Source organism: Quercus robur, chromosome 3, assembly GCF_932294415.1.
Source record: "Quercus robur chromosome 3, dhQueRobu3.1, whole genome shotgun sequence".
Lineage (NCBI taxonomy): Eukaryota > Viridiplantae > Streptophyta > Magnoliopsida > Fagales > Fagaceae > Quercus > Quercus robur.
In genome coordinates this window covers 35,418,122-35,434,689 of record NC_065536.1, presented here as the reverse complement: position 1 = coordinate 35,434,689, position 16,568 = coordinate 35,418,122, and the positions used below count along the sequence as shown (strand labels likewise).

The 16,568-nt window shown below is 37.4% G+C and overlaps 1 protein-coding gene across 2 annotated transcripts in view; it reads left to right on the top strand.

Moving 5' to 3' along the window:
- Positions 1-1,296: 1,296 nt before the first annotated feature.
- The window catches only part of LOC126717912 (pre-mRNA-processing protein 40C), a 35,706-nt gene continuing 20,434 nt past the window's right edge, over positions 1,297-16,568 (top strand). The window contains exons 1-8 of one of the 2 annotated variants that reach the window (XM_050419893.1): positions 1,297-1,443; positions 2,175-2,467; positions 2,551-2,697; positions 3,296-3,929; positions 4,059-4,222; positions 5,670-5,707; positions 14,434-14,512; positions 15,475-15,945. In XM_050419893.1, the coding sequence (XP_050275850.1) occupies positions 2,183-2,467; positions 2,551-2,697; positions 3,296-3,929; positions 4,059-4,222; positions 5,670-5,707; positions 14,434-14,512; positions 15,475-15,945 (1,818 nt within the window). In that variant the 5' untranslated portion in view covers positions 1,297-1,443; positions 2,175-2,182. Of the gene's footprint in view, positions 1,444-2,174; positions 2,468-2,550; positions 2,698-3,295; positions 3,936-4,058; positions 4,223-5,669; positions 5,708-14,433; positions 14,513-15,474; positions 15,946-16,568 lie in introns of both variants that reach the window. The other variant, XM_050419892.1, reaches the window with a different exon arrangement.

The window sequence follows — 16,568 nt, the reverse complement described above, 5'->3', positions numbered from 1 at the left end:
AACCCATTTGAACATGAGAGAATTAAATAGAATTAAATGACTCCATGATTTTCAAGACATCTAAAATACGAATGAAAATAAATAATTAGATATTTTTCACAATCAGCATACGTCAACGTTGACTAAATAAATGTTATATGACCATCCTTAATGGACTTTGACTAATAGGACCAGTTTAAGGATAATTGGGCCTCCAAGTCCAAGTCCAAGTCGTAGGATTCCACTATTTTAGGTTTGTAAGAGGGCATGAGCTGGGTTTATTGGCTCTTTTATTCGATATTCCTGTATCATAAGAGGATAGAAAGCGATTGGGCAAAATAGCTAGAGTCTTGCAATTCAACTGGTTGTCACATTCTGATATTTTCAAGGGAGACATTTTAAATTCCCCCTCCACACACACACACACACACCCTTCTGTATCCTCCCACATTTCTACCACAAAGAAAAAAAAATCAAGGTTTTTTTTTTTATTACACTAACACACCACAACCAAAACTGCACGCGACAATTAAAAAAATTAAAGGTTAAAGTATAAACTACACACCTAAAGCTCGGGGCCTTTGGATTTTATATCCTAAAATTTAATAATTTGGATTTTATCACCTAAATTTATATTACGTTTGCGTTAGCAATCCCCAGTCTATTTACATACAAACAAGCACATAAAAATGGGAAAACATTTTTCAGAAAATATATTTATTTCAAAACGATTAAAGTGTAAATATCACATAAACTTGTCACACATAATAAGATAATACCACATCGTCCACATCATTTTCATTATGCCACATTATCTTTGTAACCTAAAACAACTTTAAATAATTTATTGACGTGACATAATGAAAATGACATTTTATTGTACACTTAAAAGGGGTAAAATTGAAATTATGTATAAAATTCAGTTTTCCACAAAGGAAACAGAGTGTACCGTTATTTAAGTGGCACAGTGGGTATTATTATTATTATTATTATTATATTATATATCATATTATTATTAAGAGCAAGATTTAGGCATAATATTTATCTATGTTTCTTAGGTTCTTTTTGTAAAATATATAATTTTTTTTATGGGATGAAAATGTATTATTTAATTAAATAATTGTATGGCTAAATTTAAACATAAACAATAGCACCCAAGGTAAGATATTTAAGTTTTGTCTTACTACCTTCTCAAAAAAAAAAAAAAAAAGTTTTGTCCTACTATTATTATTATTATTATTATTATTTTTTTGAGAAAGCAGTTGGTATTGGTATAAAGTGTAATGTTATCATGCATTTAGGCATTTTTATGTTTAGAGTAGAGTTTAGAGTTTAGAGTTTAGAGAGAGAGAGAGAGAGAGCGAGACAGAGCGCGCGAGCGAGGCAGGCAGGGAGACAAGCAACGAGTAGTGTCGCCTTGGCCTACTGAGTTTCTAGAACCTTTTCATCTCCTCTATTTCTCTGGTTAGTATCTCTTGCCCTATCTTTTTCCTTTCCGCCGCTTCAATAAAATTAGACAAGTTTTTTTTTTTTTTTTTTGGTCAGGAATTCTTAGTGAAACTTTGGCCGCTGTACTTGGTTTTTTTTATTTATTATTTATTTTTAATTTTTAATTTTAATATTTAAGTTTCTGTCCTTTCCTTAAGTTTTATTTCAAAATAGAATAGAATGGATCCCATTTTTTTAGGGTTTTTAAAATTTGCCTGTGTCGATTTTGCTAGAAAATTTTAAAAAAAAAGTATTGAGAGAGGTTGTCAAAGATCGCATAAAAGTTCGATTTGTGCCCTCATTCGAAATCACCTCATAAACTTTACTCGATATGGGAGAGAGAGAGAGAGAGACACACACACACACACACACACACACACAAACACACTTGTTTAAAACTTGTAACTAATAACTTAATCTGGTTTTTGCTTTATATAAGTATTTATTGTAGTCCTCCGTCTGTCCCACACGCCAAGTATGCATCTATATATACTCTAAAAAGAGAGTTTTGATTTTGAAGGCATGACCCCATGGATCTCATGAGGCCTTGCGAACCGCCAAAACAATTAAAAAAACAAAAAACAAAATATCCCAGTGCTGGTGAAGCTCTACCATTTGTTATTTTATTTTATTTTATTTTTTTCAGTTCTGCTTTCGAGTCAATCGTTCAATTGTTGTATGCTTAAGATTCTTAGCTTGCTATGCAGATAAAAATATGGCATCGCCAGCTTGGTTAACGCAGGAAATGCAGCCACCAACTTCTCAAGCACCTGTATCCGGTTTGCCTATTGGAGTGCCATCTAGCAGCGGCCCTTCAACTCCGATTGCTGCTGCTTCTGCTCCGGGTGCAGGTACACCTGGTTTAATGCAAGGACCTGCCCAAGCAAGATATGCTAATGCACCACCTGGCTTTGTAATTCCTGCACCTTCATTCTCATACGGCGTGCTTCCAAATGTTCCCACCCCTTCTGGAAGCTTGCAACAGTCAGCATCTAGTTCTGTCAGTATCGATTTATTTTTGTCTGTCAGACTTCTAGATGGGTTTTGTAGTACTTATCTCTGATACTGTTACTTCCAATGCAGGCTGTTAATTCTAATTCACCTGCGTCTCCATTGGTGGTTCAACCCCTGGTTCCTGGACCGTCTTCATCTGCGAGTCCCTCTTTTTCATACAACATTTCACAAAGTAGTATTGCTTACCCTAGTATCCAGCAGTTCCAAACTAGCACGGTAAGTTGGTAACGATCATATTCTCTAGTAAACGTGAGGTTCTCTTAGGTGAACTCTGATTACTGCCCTATTACTAGTGTATGGCACCATAAGTGTTTTTCCATCATGATGAGTAAACAGATAAGGAAATACAAACCTGTTTGGCAGATATATATAAGAACATGATCCACATGCTTAGACATTTATCATTTATTACCACTCACAGATGAAGAAAATTCACATGCTTAGGCCCTTGTTATCATAACTGCATGTAGATTTGACAAAGAGTTTAATCCTGAAATGTTGTTCAAACGAACTAGATAGATTGTACGCTGAAACAATCTTATGCTATGGCTCGTATCTAGCTGTTGAATTTTCTTGGTGACAGTTGTCAATCTTAAGGGTCTGACTGTTTAAGCTAATAATTTTATTTTTCCAATTTATGAGTTTTGGTTCATCAAGAAATTGTTGCAGTATTTTTTGTTTATTGTCTCTAGTTATTGCTTGTAAGCCATGAAAATTGAAAGATTATGACTGTTTTAGCTTATAAATCAGTATCAGTAAGCTCTTTGATTTTATTCCAAGAGCTAATTATTCTAATTTCTTTGCTTGTTTCCAGAATACATCAAGTGCTGTCTCGCAAGAAGCTGGTAATTTGACATCTGCACCTGCTATTTCTCAGTCTTTTTCATTACCCGCTGATAGTTCTTCAAGTTCAACAATTACTGTATCTTCAACCTTGAGCCAAGCAACTTCATGGATGCCCTCTGCACCATCTTTTTCCATCCCTCCTGGAATGCCTGGAACTCCCGGGACACCTGGACCCCCTGGAATAGCAATGTCTGCTCCAATATCCTCTAGTACTCTTCAAGCTTCTGCTATGGATTCTTCCTCTTCAGCAGTCCCAAGACCCCTTATGCCAACAGCCCCTGTTGTATCAAATTCAGCTGTTCAGCCTCAAATTTGCACTCCTTATGCACCTTTTCCTGCTATGGCCCCTCCTCAGGGACTCTGGTTGCAGCCCCCTCAAATGGGTGGGATACCTAGGCTACCGTTCCTGCCATACCCTGCTGCTTTTCCTGGACCTTTTCCTCTGCCGGCACATGGTATGCCTCTCCCTTCTGTTCCGTTACCTGATTCTCAACCTCCTGGTGTTACTCCTGTGGGAACTGCTACAGCAACAGCTGCATCTTCTGCCCCTGATCATTTGATGTCAGGAACTTTGGGAATGCAGACAGAATTACCTCCTCCGGGTATTGGTATGCCCATGGTTTCGTACTAAATTACTGATGAAACAATGTATGAATTGTTTATTCTTCTTCATTGATGTTTTATGGAGTTACGTTTTTCATTTCATCAAAATATTACTTGGTGTTTTGTAGATATTAGGAAACATGTAGAGGAAGTTCAAATTCCGGATGGAGCTGCTGTCGATGAACAATTAGACGCCTGGACTGCCCACAAGACTGAGACAGGGGCTGTCTACTATTATAATGCTCTGACGGGACAGTCTACTTATGATAAACCTCTGGGCTTTATGGGGGAGGTATTTACATTAAGATTTTCTTCCTTCAAGTACTGCAATTGTGTGATCTTATTAACTGCCTTTTGATTTTCTAATTAATTATTACATTGTAAACAGCTTTAGCTTTTGGAATATAGGCAGGTGGATTTTATTGGTGATGCATTTGATTTATAGACCATTTTTTTGGAATATAGATTTGCTTTCTATCTTATTTATTTATTTATAATTTATAATTAAGAATATGATTAGGAAAGGAAAATAGAATGACTTATAATAAGATTGTGTGCAAGCCCTTTTCAAAGAGTACAACTCACAAAGAAAGAGAGTCAATAAAATCAACAAAAGACATCAAGGGGATGCCATCTAGAGCATGCATCCAAGTAAACAAGTACCGTAAAATTTGGTTCCTTGTGTAATTTTCTTTTTCTTCAATGATGCATTATTCACTTATAAAAAAAAAACATTAGTAATACTAAAATTGGTGTCCAAAAGTATATATGAGGTGCTGGATTATTTTTTCCAATTTAATTTTATATCTTCAATTAAGTTTGGTATGCATATGTAGCTTAGAAGGAAGAAGCCCTGGAAAGTGGCATTTGTTTATAGTGTGACATGGTTTCTCTTGGAATTGTCATTAGGAATTCTCTAATGGTTTGGTTTGTATAGATTTCATTGGTTTTGATGATCATTGTACTTTTAAAGCTTAGAGGCAATATGCATTTAGTATAAATCATGTTTACTTGATATTCATAATTTTCTAATAAAACTTGTAAAAAAAAAAAAAAGAAGAAGACTAGTTTTGATAAATTACCATTTGTCCTAAAAGTTTAAATTATTAGAAATGGTAAGTTGAATCATTTAACCATTATTCTAATACTCTCTCATGTATGAAGCTTGACTTCCCCTTAATAAGTGGGTCCCAACTCATGAGGTTTTTAACTTGATATATATATTTTTAATTTTTAATTTTAATTTTTTAAATAGGAGGTATAGGAGAGACATGGTTCGAACTTAGGACTACTTGCTCTTGATACCATAATAAATTACCACTTGTCGCAAAAGCTTAAGCTGTTGTGAAATGGTGAATTTAATAATTTTTTAAAAACCTGTTTATTTTGCTTAAAATATAATCTGGGAAAAAGTGCAACTGAACCTAGAAAAAGTAAGGCTTTGAAAACCTGTACATAAGCAAAAAAATCCAAAAAAAAGGCTAAACCAACTAGACACTTGCCTGGAGGGTTATTCTCAATAGGTTTTATTTGATGAATACTATTTCCACCATATAGTTAATTTCTTTAGGTTTCTGCTTTTTTTTTTACTGCATGGCTTCCTAATATCTGTAATGAGGATCGTTTGAACTGGCAGTAATTTTATTTGGCAATTATGTGAATTTTATATTAGCCTCAATGCATCTGATTTTTTTTTTTTTGGGGGGGGATTTGGGTTGGTGTGTGGTTTATTGGTGCAGCTTGGTAAAGTTCATGTGCAACCAACTCCAGCTTCAACGTAAGTTCATTCTTTCGCAGGATGTTTATATATTTTGATTGATCTTGTGTGTGTAGAAAACAGAAGATTCCTGAGTTGTCAGTCACTATTCCTGTTATCTGGTTCTTTTGTCTATGTGCATTTTGTATTTCAATTTGCTGGTTTTAGTATCCATATGTTTGTTAATATGCTATAGAAGATACTATTGTGGATTATTTATTGCTGTCGATTTGTCTCTACTCAGTAGTTGCCAAGAGTAGTGAATTAGAGATGGGCATAGCAGAATGATTTAGGAAAACTTTTGCACCCCCATTTCCCTCCCCAACAAAAAAATCAATAAAAAAAGAGGAAGAAGAGATTAGAGAAACATTGCTAGAGGTAGGATATGCATGGTCATTAAGAATGTCTCTGTGGTATGCCCTGAATACTTTTGTTTAGTGGCCTTAATTGCTGTGTGAACCCCACAATTTCTCTGGAGTTCTTCATGACTGGCACTCCAGTTTTTGGTTGTTCCTCACAACTTCCCACTTCACTAAACTCCCCAGTGAAAACAAAATTGAACTATTAAAGGATTATTTTGTGATATTTTATACCTCTGGGCCATTGATCCTTGACAACGTCTGGTCACAGGTGTAATGGTTTTACCATCCAATTGGCTGGATGATTATATGACATGCTAAAAGTAAAAATAAAAGTACAAACTGATGTTGTTAAAGCCAGAGAACTTCTCTATTTAATGATCAATGTTTTTAGGTTGATAAGCTTGACATGCACCCAATGGGGTTTCAGACCTACAACTTCGCCTTCAATCTAGTCGTATGGGAGAAGTGAGTGCCATTTGAATTAGAGCTCATTGGCCTGGTTGATGGCTAATGTTGATTAACTGCCTGGCTTGATTCTAACTTAAAGGCTTGACCAAAAATACCTTGTCTAGATTTTTTCCATATTGTTCCATGTTCAGGTTGCCAACGATTAATAATGTGTTTGGGCCTTCTGTATTTCTAAAACAAACTTTGTTGGCTTCATCAAATAACTGAATCGAATCAGTTAATCAGTATGCCATGTCTATGTTGGTAATAAGTGAGGAAGGACTAGACCAGCCAGTTGGGATTTTTTTTTTTCTTTTGCAGAAATAAAGGTCATCATTTGAGCAATTCTATAGAGTAAGTAGTATAAAACATGTCAGATTAAAAGGCCTGACATATATGGAATTTATATAGATGAACAGTCCCATTTTAAAAAAAAAAAGAAAGAAAGATAGTTTGACTTTCTTTAGGTTCATAGCCATATGGAAATTATTGTAATTTTGTTGTTTAAGGGAAGTCTTATATAGATTTGCTTCACGAGTTGTGTTTAGTTGAGTTAAGATTTTGTTGGAATGGATGTCAGTTTTGCAATTTTTTTTTGATAAGTAGGATCTCAGTTTTGCATAGTCAGTTGTTATGGTCTGTTAGTGTTTTGATAAATTCAGGTAATTTGTTTGATTAATCGTATGGTCCCCAGTTGTATACTCTCTGAATACTTGGGTGAGACTATTTTTTGATGGCAATAAAAATTACATTACTTATCCAAAAAAAAAAAAAAAAATTGTTTGGCAGGTCAAAATATTGCCTAGTCACTTACAGTAGGTCTTGACTGGTTTAAATTTCTTGTTGGATATCCTAGCAAGTTTGCTTGCTTCCAAGTTTACTTGGTCTCTGTTATTTATACAGGATTGACGTATATTTGAAGGTATAGGGTAAATTATCTGAAAATTACTATTGCTTGATGTCTGATGCATCTTTTCTTGGGAGTGATCCAAAGAATCTTAGAACTGATGCCTAATCACCCTATGGTAGGTTCTTGTTCTCTCTCTCTCTTTACATTGTACCTGCTGTATGTTACTCCAGCCAACCTTGAAATTTTCTTTTTATTTGGATTTTGGTTGTATGGTTTTTTTTTTTTTTTGATAAGTAATAAAAATTCATTGATATCAAAAAGAGAAAGACACCCAAGTACACTGGGGGTATACAGGGGAGAACAAATCAAAAACGAACATTACAAAAATCAAGAAAATCCAAAATAGAAGAAAACTGATGGTTTCTCCACATAGAGAACCAATCAAGTAAGGTTCTAAAGAAAAGAAGCTTGAGATCGGGCATGGAACGCTCATTGTCTTCAAAACACCTACTATTTCTCTCCTTCCAAATACACCACATCAAACAGTGAGGAACAACCATCCAAATATCTCCATTACGATGGCGGCCAAAACGACCTTGCCAGCAAGCCAAAAGCCCAACAACAGAAAATGGCATAACCCAGCAAACTCCAAATAACCCAAAAACCATATCCCACAACTCCGAAGCAACCGGGCAATGAAGGAAAAGATGGTCAATAGTTTCACTATTACACTTGCACATATAACACCAATCCACAATGCAAACCTTTCTTTTCCTTAAGTTATCAATTGTCAGGCATTTCCCCAAGGCTGCTGTCCATACAAAGAAAGCCACTCTAGAGGGAATTTTTTGCTTCCAAATGCTTTTCCAAGGGAAAAACTGCTCACTATGGCCAACTAGAAGATGGTAATAAGCACTGACCGTGAACCCCTTACTCTTACAAGGCAGCCAACATCTCTTATCTTCCCCGTTCCCCCTTACAGGAGTGCAATAAATGGAATTGATGAAGCTTCTGAAGGCTTCCAATTCACGATTATGCACCTCCCTACAAAACTGAAAATCCCAATGGAGGACTCCATTGGTGAACCTCATTAGATCCGCCACACTTGCCTCTTTGTTACAACAAATCCTATATAAATCAGGATAGTGGTCTGCGAGAGGAGAAGATCCACACCAACGATCTAGCCAAAACTGCACTTTTGATCCATCTCCAATTTCATACATAATGAACCGAGATAAAGAATGCCACCCCCTTCTAATATTTTTCCACAAACTAACTCCATAAGGACCAGAGAAAGAGCTAGAACACCAACCACCCCAATCACAACCATACTTCACCTCTATCACTTGACGCCATAGAGCATCCCTCTCTTGCCCAAATCTCCATAACCACTTCCCTAATAAAGCTACATTGAAGGTTCTCAGGTTCCTAATCCCCAACCCACCTGAAGAAAGCGGAGTACACACTGAAGACCAATTAACCAAATGAAATTTGGGCTCATCTCCTAGGCCACCCCATAAAAAGTCCCGCTGAAGTCTAGCAATTCGGTTAGCCACAGAAGCAGGAATAGGGAATAAAGAAAGAAAATAAGTAGGGAGATTAGAAAGAGTACTTTTAATTAAAGTGACTCTACCTCCCTTGGATAAGTATGATTTTTTCCAACTTGCTAATTTTCTTTCCATCTTCTCTAGAATAGGATTCCAAATAGACTTGTCCTTAAATTTTGCCCCCAAAGGAAGACCCAAATATTTCATTGGGAGAGACCCTTGCTTGCAGCCTAAGACAGCCACCAAAAGATCCATGTTATGAACTTCCCCCACAGCCACTAGTTCAGACTTATCCAAATTTACCTTCAGACCAGACACAGCCTCAAACCAAATGAGCACCATACGGAGAATCAAAATTTGATCAATATTAGCATCACAAAAAATCAGAGTATCATCAGTGAAAAGGAGATGGGAAACCATCAAAGATCTTCCAGAAGAAGCACCTACACTAAAACCTGACAAACGGCCTTCATGGACAGCCTTATTCAACATTCTACCGATGGCTTCCATAACCAACACAAATAACAAGGGGGACAAAGGATCACCTTGCCGCAGCCCTCTAGAACTTCCAAAAAACCCATGAGGAGTACCATTAATGAGGATAGAAAAACGAACGGTAGATAAACAAAAAGAAATCCATTGCCTCCACTTATTAGAAAAACCACAACGCTCAAGCAAGTTAGAAAGAAATCCCCAGTTCACATGATCAAAGGCTTTTTCAATATCCAATTTACATAACAATCCTGGTTGACCAGACTTCAATCTACTATCAAGACATTCGTTAGCAATAAGAACGGAATCAAGAATCTGCCTATTTAGAATAAAGGCATTCTGGGGAGCTGAGATGATCTCTCCTAAAACCAAGCGAAGACGAGTAGCCAAAACTTTAGCAAGAATTTTATAAACCCCCCCAACAAGGCTGATAGGCCGGAAGTCCTTTACCTCCACTGCTGAAGCTTTTTTTGGAATGAGAGCAATGAAGGTTGCATTCAAGCTTTTTTCAAACTGACCTGTAACATGGAAATGGTGAAACACAGCCATGAGGTCAGATTTAAGAATCCCCCAGCAGGCTTGAAAGAAAGCCATCGAAAAACCGTCAGGCCCAGGAGATTTGTCCCCATTAAACTCCTTAATGATTTCAAAAATCTCAGATTCCTCAAAAGGTCTTTCTAACCAATCCACATTATCCCCTGAAATCCTTGGAAAGTCTAATACATCCTGGAAAGGATGCTGCTCTTGCTGCTCAGAGTATAGGTTCATATAGAATTGAACAATATGGTCAGAAATCCTATCTTGGTTGGAAGACAAAGCCCCTTCAATCATAAGGTTATCAATACAATTATTTCTTCTATTAGAATTAGCCATCCTATGAAAAAACCTCGTATTGGAATCACCCTCCTTTAAAAACAACACTTTGGACTTTTGCCTCCAACTAATCTCCTCTAACAAGGCTGCCTTCTCAAGATTGGCGCGTAAGGATGCTTTTTCCAATTTCTCCTCCTCAGTTAGAGGTTGATTGTCCTCTTTTACATCTAGAGCATTCAACTTGCTCCATAATTGCTGTTTCTTGATTGAGATATTGCCAAAATCTGTTTCGTTCCACTTCTTTAGGTCCGTTTTTAGAGCATTCAACTTCTTGACAAGAATGAAACTAGGAGTCCCTTGAAAATGGTAATTTTCCCACCAAGACTTCACCTTCTCTAGAAACCCCTCCGCCTTCAACCACATATTTTCAAAACGAAAAGGAATACGCCCTCTGCGGTGACTCCCACTCTCCAAAAGAATAGGGAAGTGATCGGAAAGCACTCTAGGAAGCCTTTTTTGGGAAAAATGAGAGAGGTAATCAGCCAAAACCGGAGAGAGGAGAAACCGATCTATTCTAGAAGCTGATGTGGAGTTAGACCATGTGTAAAAGCCTTCCTCCAGAGGATTGTCCATAAGCCCATGAAGAGATATAAAATCCGAAAAATCATACATGCAGCGAGTAAATCTTCCTGCCCCTAACCTCTCCGAAGGAAAGCGGATGACATTAAAGTCTCCTCCCAAACACCATGGCAAATTCCACCAACTGTTCAAGCCTGCTAGTTCCTCCCACATAAATTGACGATTCCTGTTCAAATTTGGACCATATATACCTGTGAAAGCCCACTCAAATTGGTCACTGACATTTTTGAACCTACACGAAATTGAATAAAACCCCACTGCTTCCTCTATCTTTTCAACCACCCTTCTGTCCCACATGAGAAGAATTCCACCAGAAGCACCCTCAGAACCCAAATATAACCAATCTATGTAAGGACAACTCCATATGCTTCTAACAATTCCTCTTGTAACCCATTCCAACTTAGTCTCTTGCAAACAAACGATATCAGCCCTCCAAGAACGTAAAAAATTACAAACCTTGAGCCGTTTTTCCTTCTCATTCAAACCTCTAACATTCCAAGATATGATCTTCAAATTCATTGGAAAGTGATTAGAGCCTTGTCCTTACCATTACCAATGCACCTTGAAGAAGCTGAACCATAATTGACAGAGCTAAATAAACCCCTCAATTCCCTAATTCCTTTCCTCCCTGAGCTCTTCACAACTTTATCAGTTTGTTCCTTAATGGCTCTCTGCTGTAACTCAGCTTCTACAGCCAACAGAAATTTGGTTGCTGGCTCTTCCAAACCTTTGAGGGATGTCCCAAGAAAATCATCAAAGCCACTGAATTTTTCCTGAAACCAATCTGAGTAATTGTCCTTACCCAGCAATTTCTCCTCATCCAGAGATGCTGACCCTTCAGAAATATCCATGACGCCCATAGGCAAAGAGAAAGCCAATGGTTCAACATTTAGAGGAGGCGAAGAATCAGTAAACTGGGAAGCATCATCGGAACAAAAATCTGAAACCCAATCCTCCAAGGTAACATCAGCCCCTTTTTCCAATTCTGAATTTAGCTCCTTACATTCCGATGACACCCCCGGTGCCGTCGGCAACTGGTTCGAGTCGTCCACTCCGGCAACGACCTCTCCCGGTGGCAAAGAAAATTGGATCGGGACAGCCACCCTCTTCCCATCTCGTAATTCAAGAACCCATTGCTCTGAATTTCCCCATTTTTTGATGACATTATCTGTGTGCTCATGGATGATCCGTTGAATGTCACGATGCAAGGCCACATCACCATCGGAGCACAGGGACTCATCCACGGAATCATCGGAACTCAAAGACTCAGTCACAGAGACCTCAGAGCTGTCAAGCACTGAGAAACACTTCTCTGTGCATGTCGGCGCCATGTGGGTCAGCGATAGCATAGCGTTGGACTGAACGCTATCAGCTATTGCAGGTGTCGGAGAGATAAGGTGCGAGGGAGGGACAGGCGAGGAGAACAAAGACCGTGGGTGAGTCTGAGATTGAGTCAAAGAAGGCTGGGAAGGTTTGGGTTTCCATTTAAAAGCACGTTTAAGTTTGGGTTTAAAATGGTCACTGGGCTTTGGGTTTGGATTTTGGCTGACTGAAGGGGCAGAAGGCTTTGGAATTGAATAAAGTTTGGGTTTAAAAATGTCAATGGGCTTTGGAATTTGGCTGATCGAAGAGGCAGAAAAAGGTTTGGGTTTAAAAAAGTCAGTGGGCTTTGGATTTTGGCTGACCGAAGGGGCAGAATAAATTTTGGGTTTAAAAGGGTCAGTGGGCTTTGGATTTGGATTAAGGCCAACCGAAGGGGCTGAAGAAGGTTTGGGCTTAATAAAATCAATGGGCTTTGGGTTAGGGGCTTGGTCAACCGGAGGGTCCACCTCAGAAACATTGGACCAGCTAATCCTCCACTTACCATGAGGCCCACGATCCAGCCTAATATACAGGTTCAAAAGCACCCCACCTTCAGCATCATCTGAAAAGACAGCCCCGAACAGAGCATTCTCCTTCCCAAGACAGCTCTCACGAGAATCCTGGGTCTGAACACCCGGATTTGGTAAGTTAGAGTTTCGAGAATCCAACATTAAATGCGAAGGATTCGCAACGTCACGAGTATCCTGGTTCAAAGCATTCTCCACCGCTGCCTGTCTGTGTGTTTTGGGTTCACGACGTCGGCCTTGCACCACCGCTTCCGCAAAAGATTTGGAGTCTTTAATGATAGACCCCGGTAAAAGCTTTGGAGGCAGATTGATGGCAAGGGTCCCTGGAGCTATAGCCTTCCTTAGGTGCAAACTAAATCCTCTCCAACCACTACCCGATTTTCCTTCCGGCACAATTAAGAAGCCTTTCCGACGGCCATGGAGAAGTTCTGAAATCATAAGAAAAGAGCCATGTGCATTTGAACCCAGTTGTAGAATAAAAACCGTCTCTCCATCTCTAACAGATCGCGCAAAATGACCAGGGGGCTTAGTGGAAATAAAGTCTTCCATCATGTATAACATTCTCTTGGCACTCTCTTTGCCCATGAACACAGATCGTAAAGAATCTCTGCCTCTCTCAAAAATGCGTAATAAGAAAAAAGTACCCCCTTCTTCAACAGAAAATTCAAAAGATTTTGACTCAATGAAGAAAAAGAGAGATCCACCCATGACAAAGTAGTAGAGAAGAGAAAAGATAGAAGAAAGTTTATGGCTTTTTTGGTTGTATGGTACTGAACATGTACAGAACCCCGTTAGATTTGTTGTGAGAATCTCTTTCTTGTGTGGTTTTGAATATAGCCTTCACTCCTGTCATCTGAGTTGGTCATGAGGATTGTTTTGTTATTATTGGTTAATTCTGCAAAAAGTTAAATTTCTTTTAACAATGTCTGATTTTACCTTCATTCTTTTGTCGAGGTTTTCTTAAATTTCCTTCTCTCCCCTTCTAATAAAAATTGAAGGTGTCAGGGGCATTGACAAGAAAAGAAATATGAGCTTAAGTGATGTTCTGGTATAAGATACAAATGTCTAATCAAGTAAAGCGTCAGTTGAAAGAAGTTTGAGTGTTAAAAGTAATTGGAGCTGTTGTGGGTGCTAAAGTAATTAAGGTTAGCCCTTTATGGCTTGACCATTGAAGGTCTGCCTTTTATGGCTGCTTTATTGATTTTTAGATTCCACCTGCAGAGACCTACTAGGCAAGAAGCACTCAGTAAATAAATGCTTCTCTTTTATGCTTGATATTTGTTTGTCCAAAATTTTAGAAGAAAGTATTTAAATTTGGATTTGGGCATATTGATACTCTATCTCATGGATACTATAGGCAAGTCATTCCTTCTATGTTCTTTGACTGTATGGACCCATTTAGTATTATTATTTTTGACAATCTTCTTTGCCATATAAGAGCCTAAATACCTGATTTGAATTATAGATTGATCTCTGTAAATTTGGTCCTCTGGCTTTCTGTAAATTCTGGGAAGTGCTGTGATATATTTAGTGCCATATTATTGTTAAGCTCTTTTTAGTTATTTTTTTTTACCGGATCTATTTTCTTTAACTATTAGAGTTGCTGCAGTTGATCTTTGCTGTCCAAAAGTACATAAAAAATTTTCCTTTCTAAAGTTTTTTTTTTTTTTTTTCCTTCTAAAGTTGTGTGGTGTTTTTTGGTCTTCAGGGTAAATATATTTGGTACTGATTGGGTAATGGTCACAACAAGTGATGGAAAAAAATATTACCACAACAACAAAACTAAGGTACAGATTGTTTGTTGAAATTTAAATTTATTGATATTGTGGAATACCATAGTCTAAAAGAATAGTTTGGGTGCTTGTTCTTGTGTTTTTTATCTGATTAATCGGAACAAGATCCTCTCCATTTCAAATCCTGTCCATTTCATGGTTCAGATTTTATTTTCTGCATCTAAAAATGTATAGACTACCACGTCTTCAAAATTTTAAATGATGTAGTAGTCTATTCACCTTTAGATTTGTAAAATAAAATCTGAACCATGAAATGGACGAAATGGATACAACCCTTGAAATGGAGAGATTCCTTTTCCTGATTGATCCTTTCTGCACTTGTGCATGTAGCACAAAAGGTTTTATTCTTTGGTCAACTAATTTCATAGAGATGAAAGTAGTCTCTTTATATGATTTAGATGCCAATACAATAATATGATGCTAAAGTGGGTGCATCATGATTCTTTTGAATGGGATGGGTGATCCCATTTTCCTTGACCAGAATAAATCCGTTGGTAGACCTGTATTCCATTTCATATGCATTCTAGTTAGTCCTTATTATCTTCTCCAAAAAAAAAAAATGTCAGTCCTTATTACCTTACTTAAGAACGTTAGAAGCCTCTCATCACATGCTTTCATGGTTTTTCTTGATGCAGCCTAGTGTTGCATTAATTACGTGTTTCATTTGCATGGCCTCCTTTTTAATTGAGTCTCAAATGTGTACTCATGTTTCTAGCATAACTTCTGGAATTGTATTGGAAATCTGTATATTTATGTTAATGATGTTTCATGAAGTTTCTCAAATTCTTTTGTTGTATCAAGTTGCTAGTCATGTTTACAAATAAACTACAAGCCCATATTTAAGTTGGTCTCATTTCAAATTTTAGAAGTAAAAGTAATGAAATCAAATATTTAAATCTTATTAGATGTTACTTAAACTTATTCCATGTGTTTATTGTTATTTCTTTCTTTATCAGATAAGCAGCTGGCAGATCCCAAATGAAGTTACAGAATTGAAAAAGAAGCAGGACAGAGACACATTAAAAGAACATTCAATATTGTCAACACAAACTAATTTATCAACTGAAAAAGAATCTGCTCCAATTAGTTTGAATGCTCCTGCCATTAACACAGGTGGTCGTGATGCTTTGGCTCTTAAAGCCTCAGTTGTGCCAGGATCATCATCTGCACTGGATTTGATTAAAAAAAAGTTGCAGGACTCTGGAACTCCTGTCACCTCCTCTCCTGGTCCCACACCATCAGGAACTGCAGCATCAGAGTTAAATGGCTCAAGAGCAGTTGATACCATGGCTAAAGGTTTGCAAAGTGAAAACAGCAGAGAAAAGGTAAAAGATGCTAATGGGGATGGTAATATGACTGAATCGTCCTCAGATTCAGAGGATGCAGATAGTGGACCAACAAAGGAGGAGTGTGTTATCCAGTTCAAGGTCTTTCTTTCTTCTTTTTTGTTGAAAATTCTTAAAGTAGGAATATTAATCCCATGTTTTTGTTTGCCTTCCATTTTTGGATTTTGTGTCTTGGTATAATTTCTTTTTACATTTATTTTTGGGTTTTTTTTGGGGGGGGGGGGGGGGGGTGAGAATATGTTGATCTAACAAAATATGTATATATATATATATATATATAAAGGTGTTATTTTTATTTTAATGGAATATCCATTTTCCTTTAAAAACAATGTATCTTTACAAGGGTACCTGTGTCAAGTAATGACTAAAATCCAATACTTTTAGACTCCTTTTGTATCAATGTAAGATATTATCCAGAAAAATTTTCACATGTTTTCCATGAGATACATTTTCTGGATAATATATGTAAATTTAGATGATGCTTGTAGCAACCTAAGTACACTTCCAGTTCCTGCGTAAATGTGGGAGCACTGGCTCGTTTCTCTTCAATAGTTTTTTTTGAATTATTCATGTATTCCATATTTGGTGCTGTTGAAAATTACAGCAAATGGAGTGGGTTTTTGTGCCCTCTCCCTTGTGCCTCTATCACTTGTTCTCCCCTCTGCACCCCACTACCTCGTACATCTCCCTTCCTCTTCCCTCTG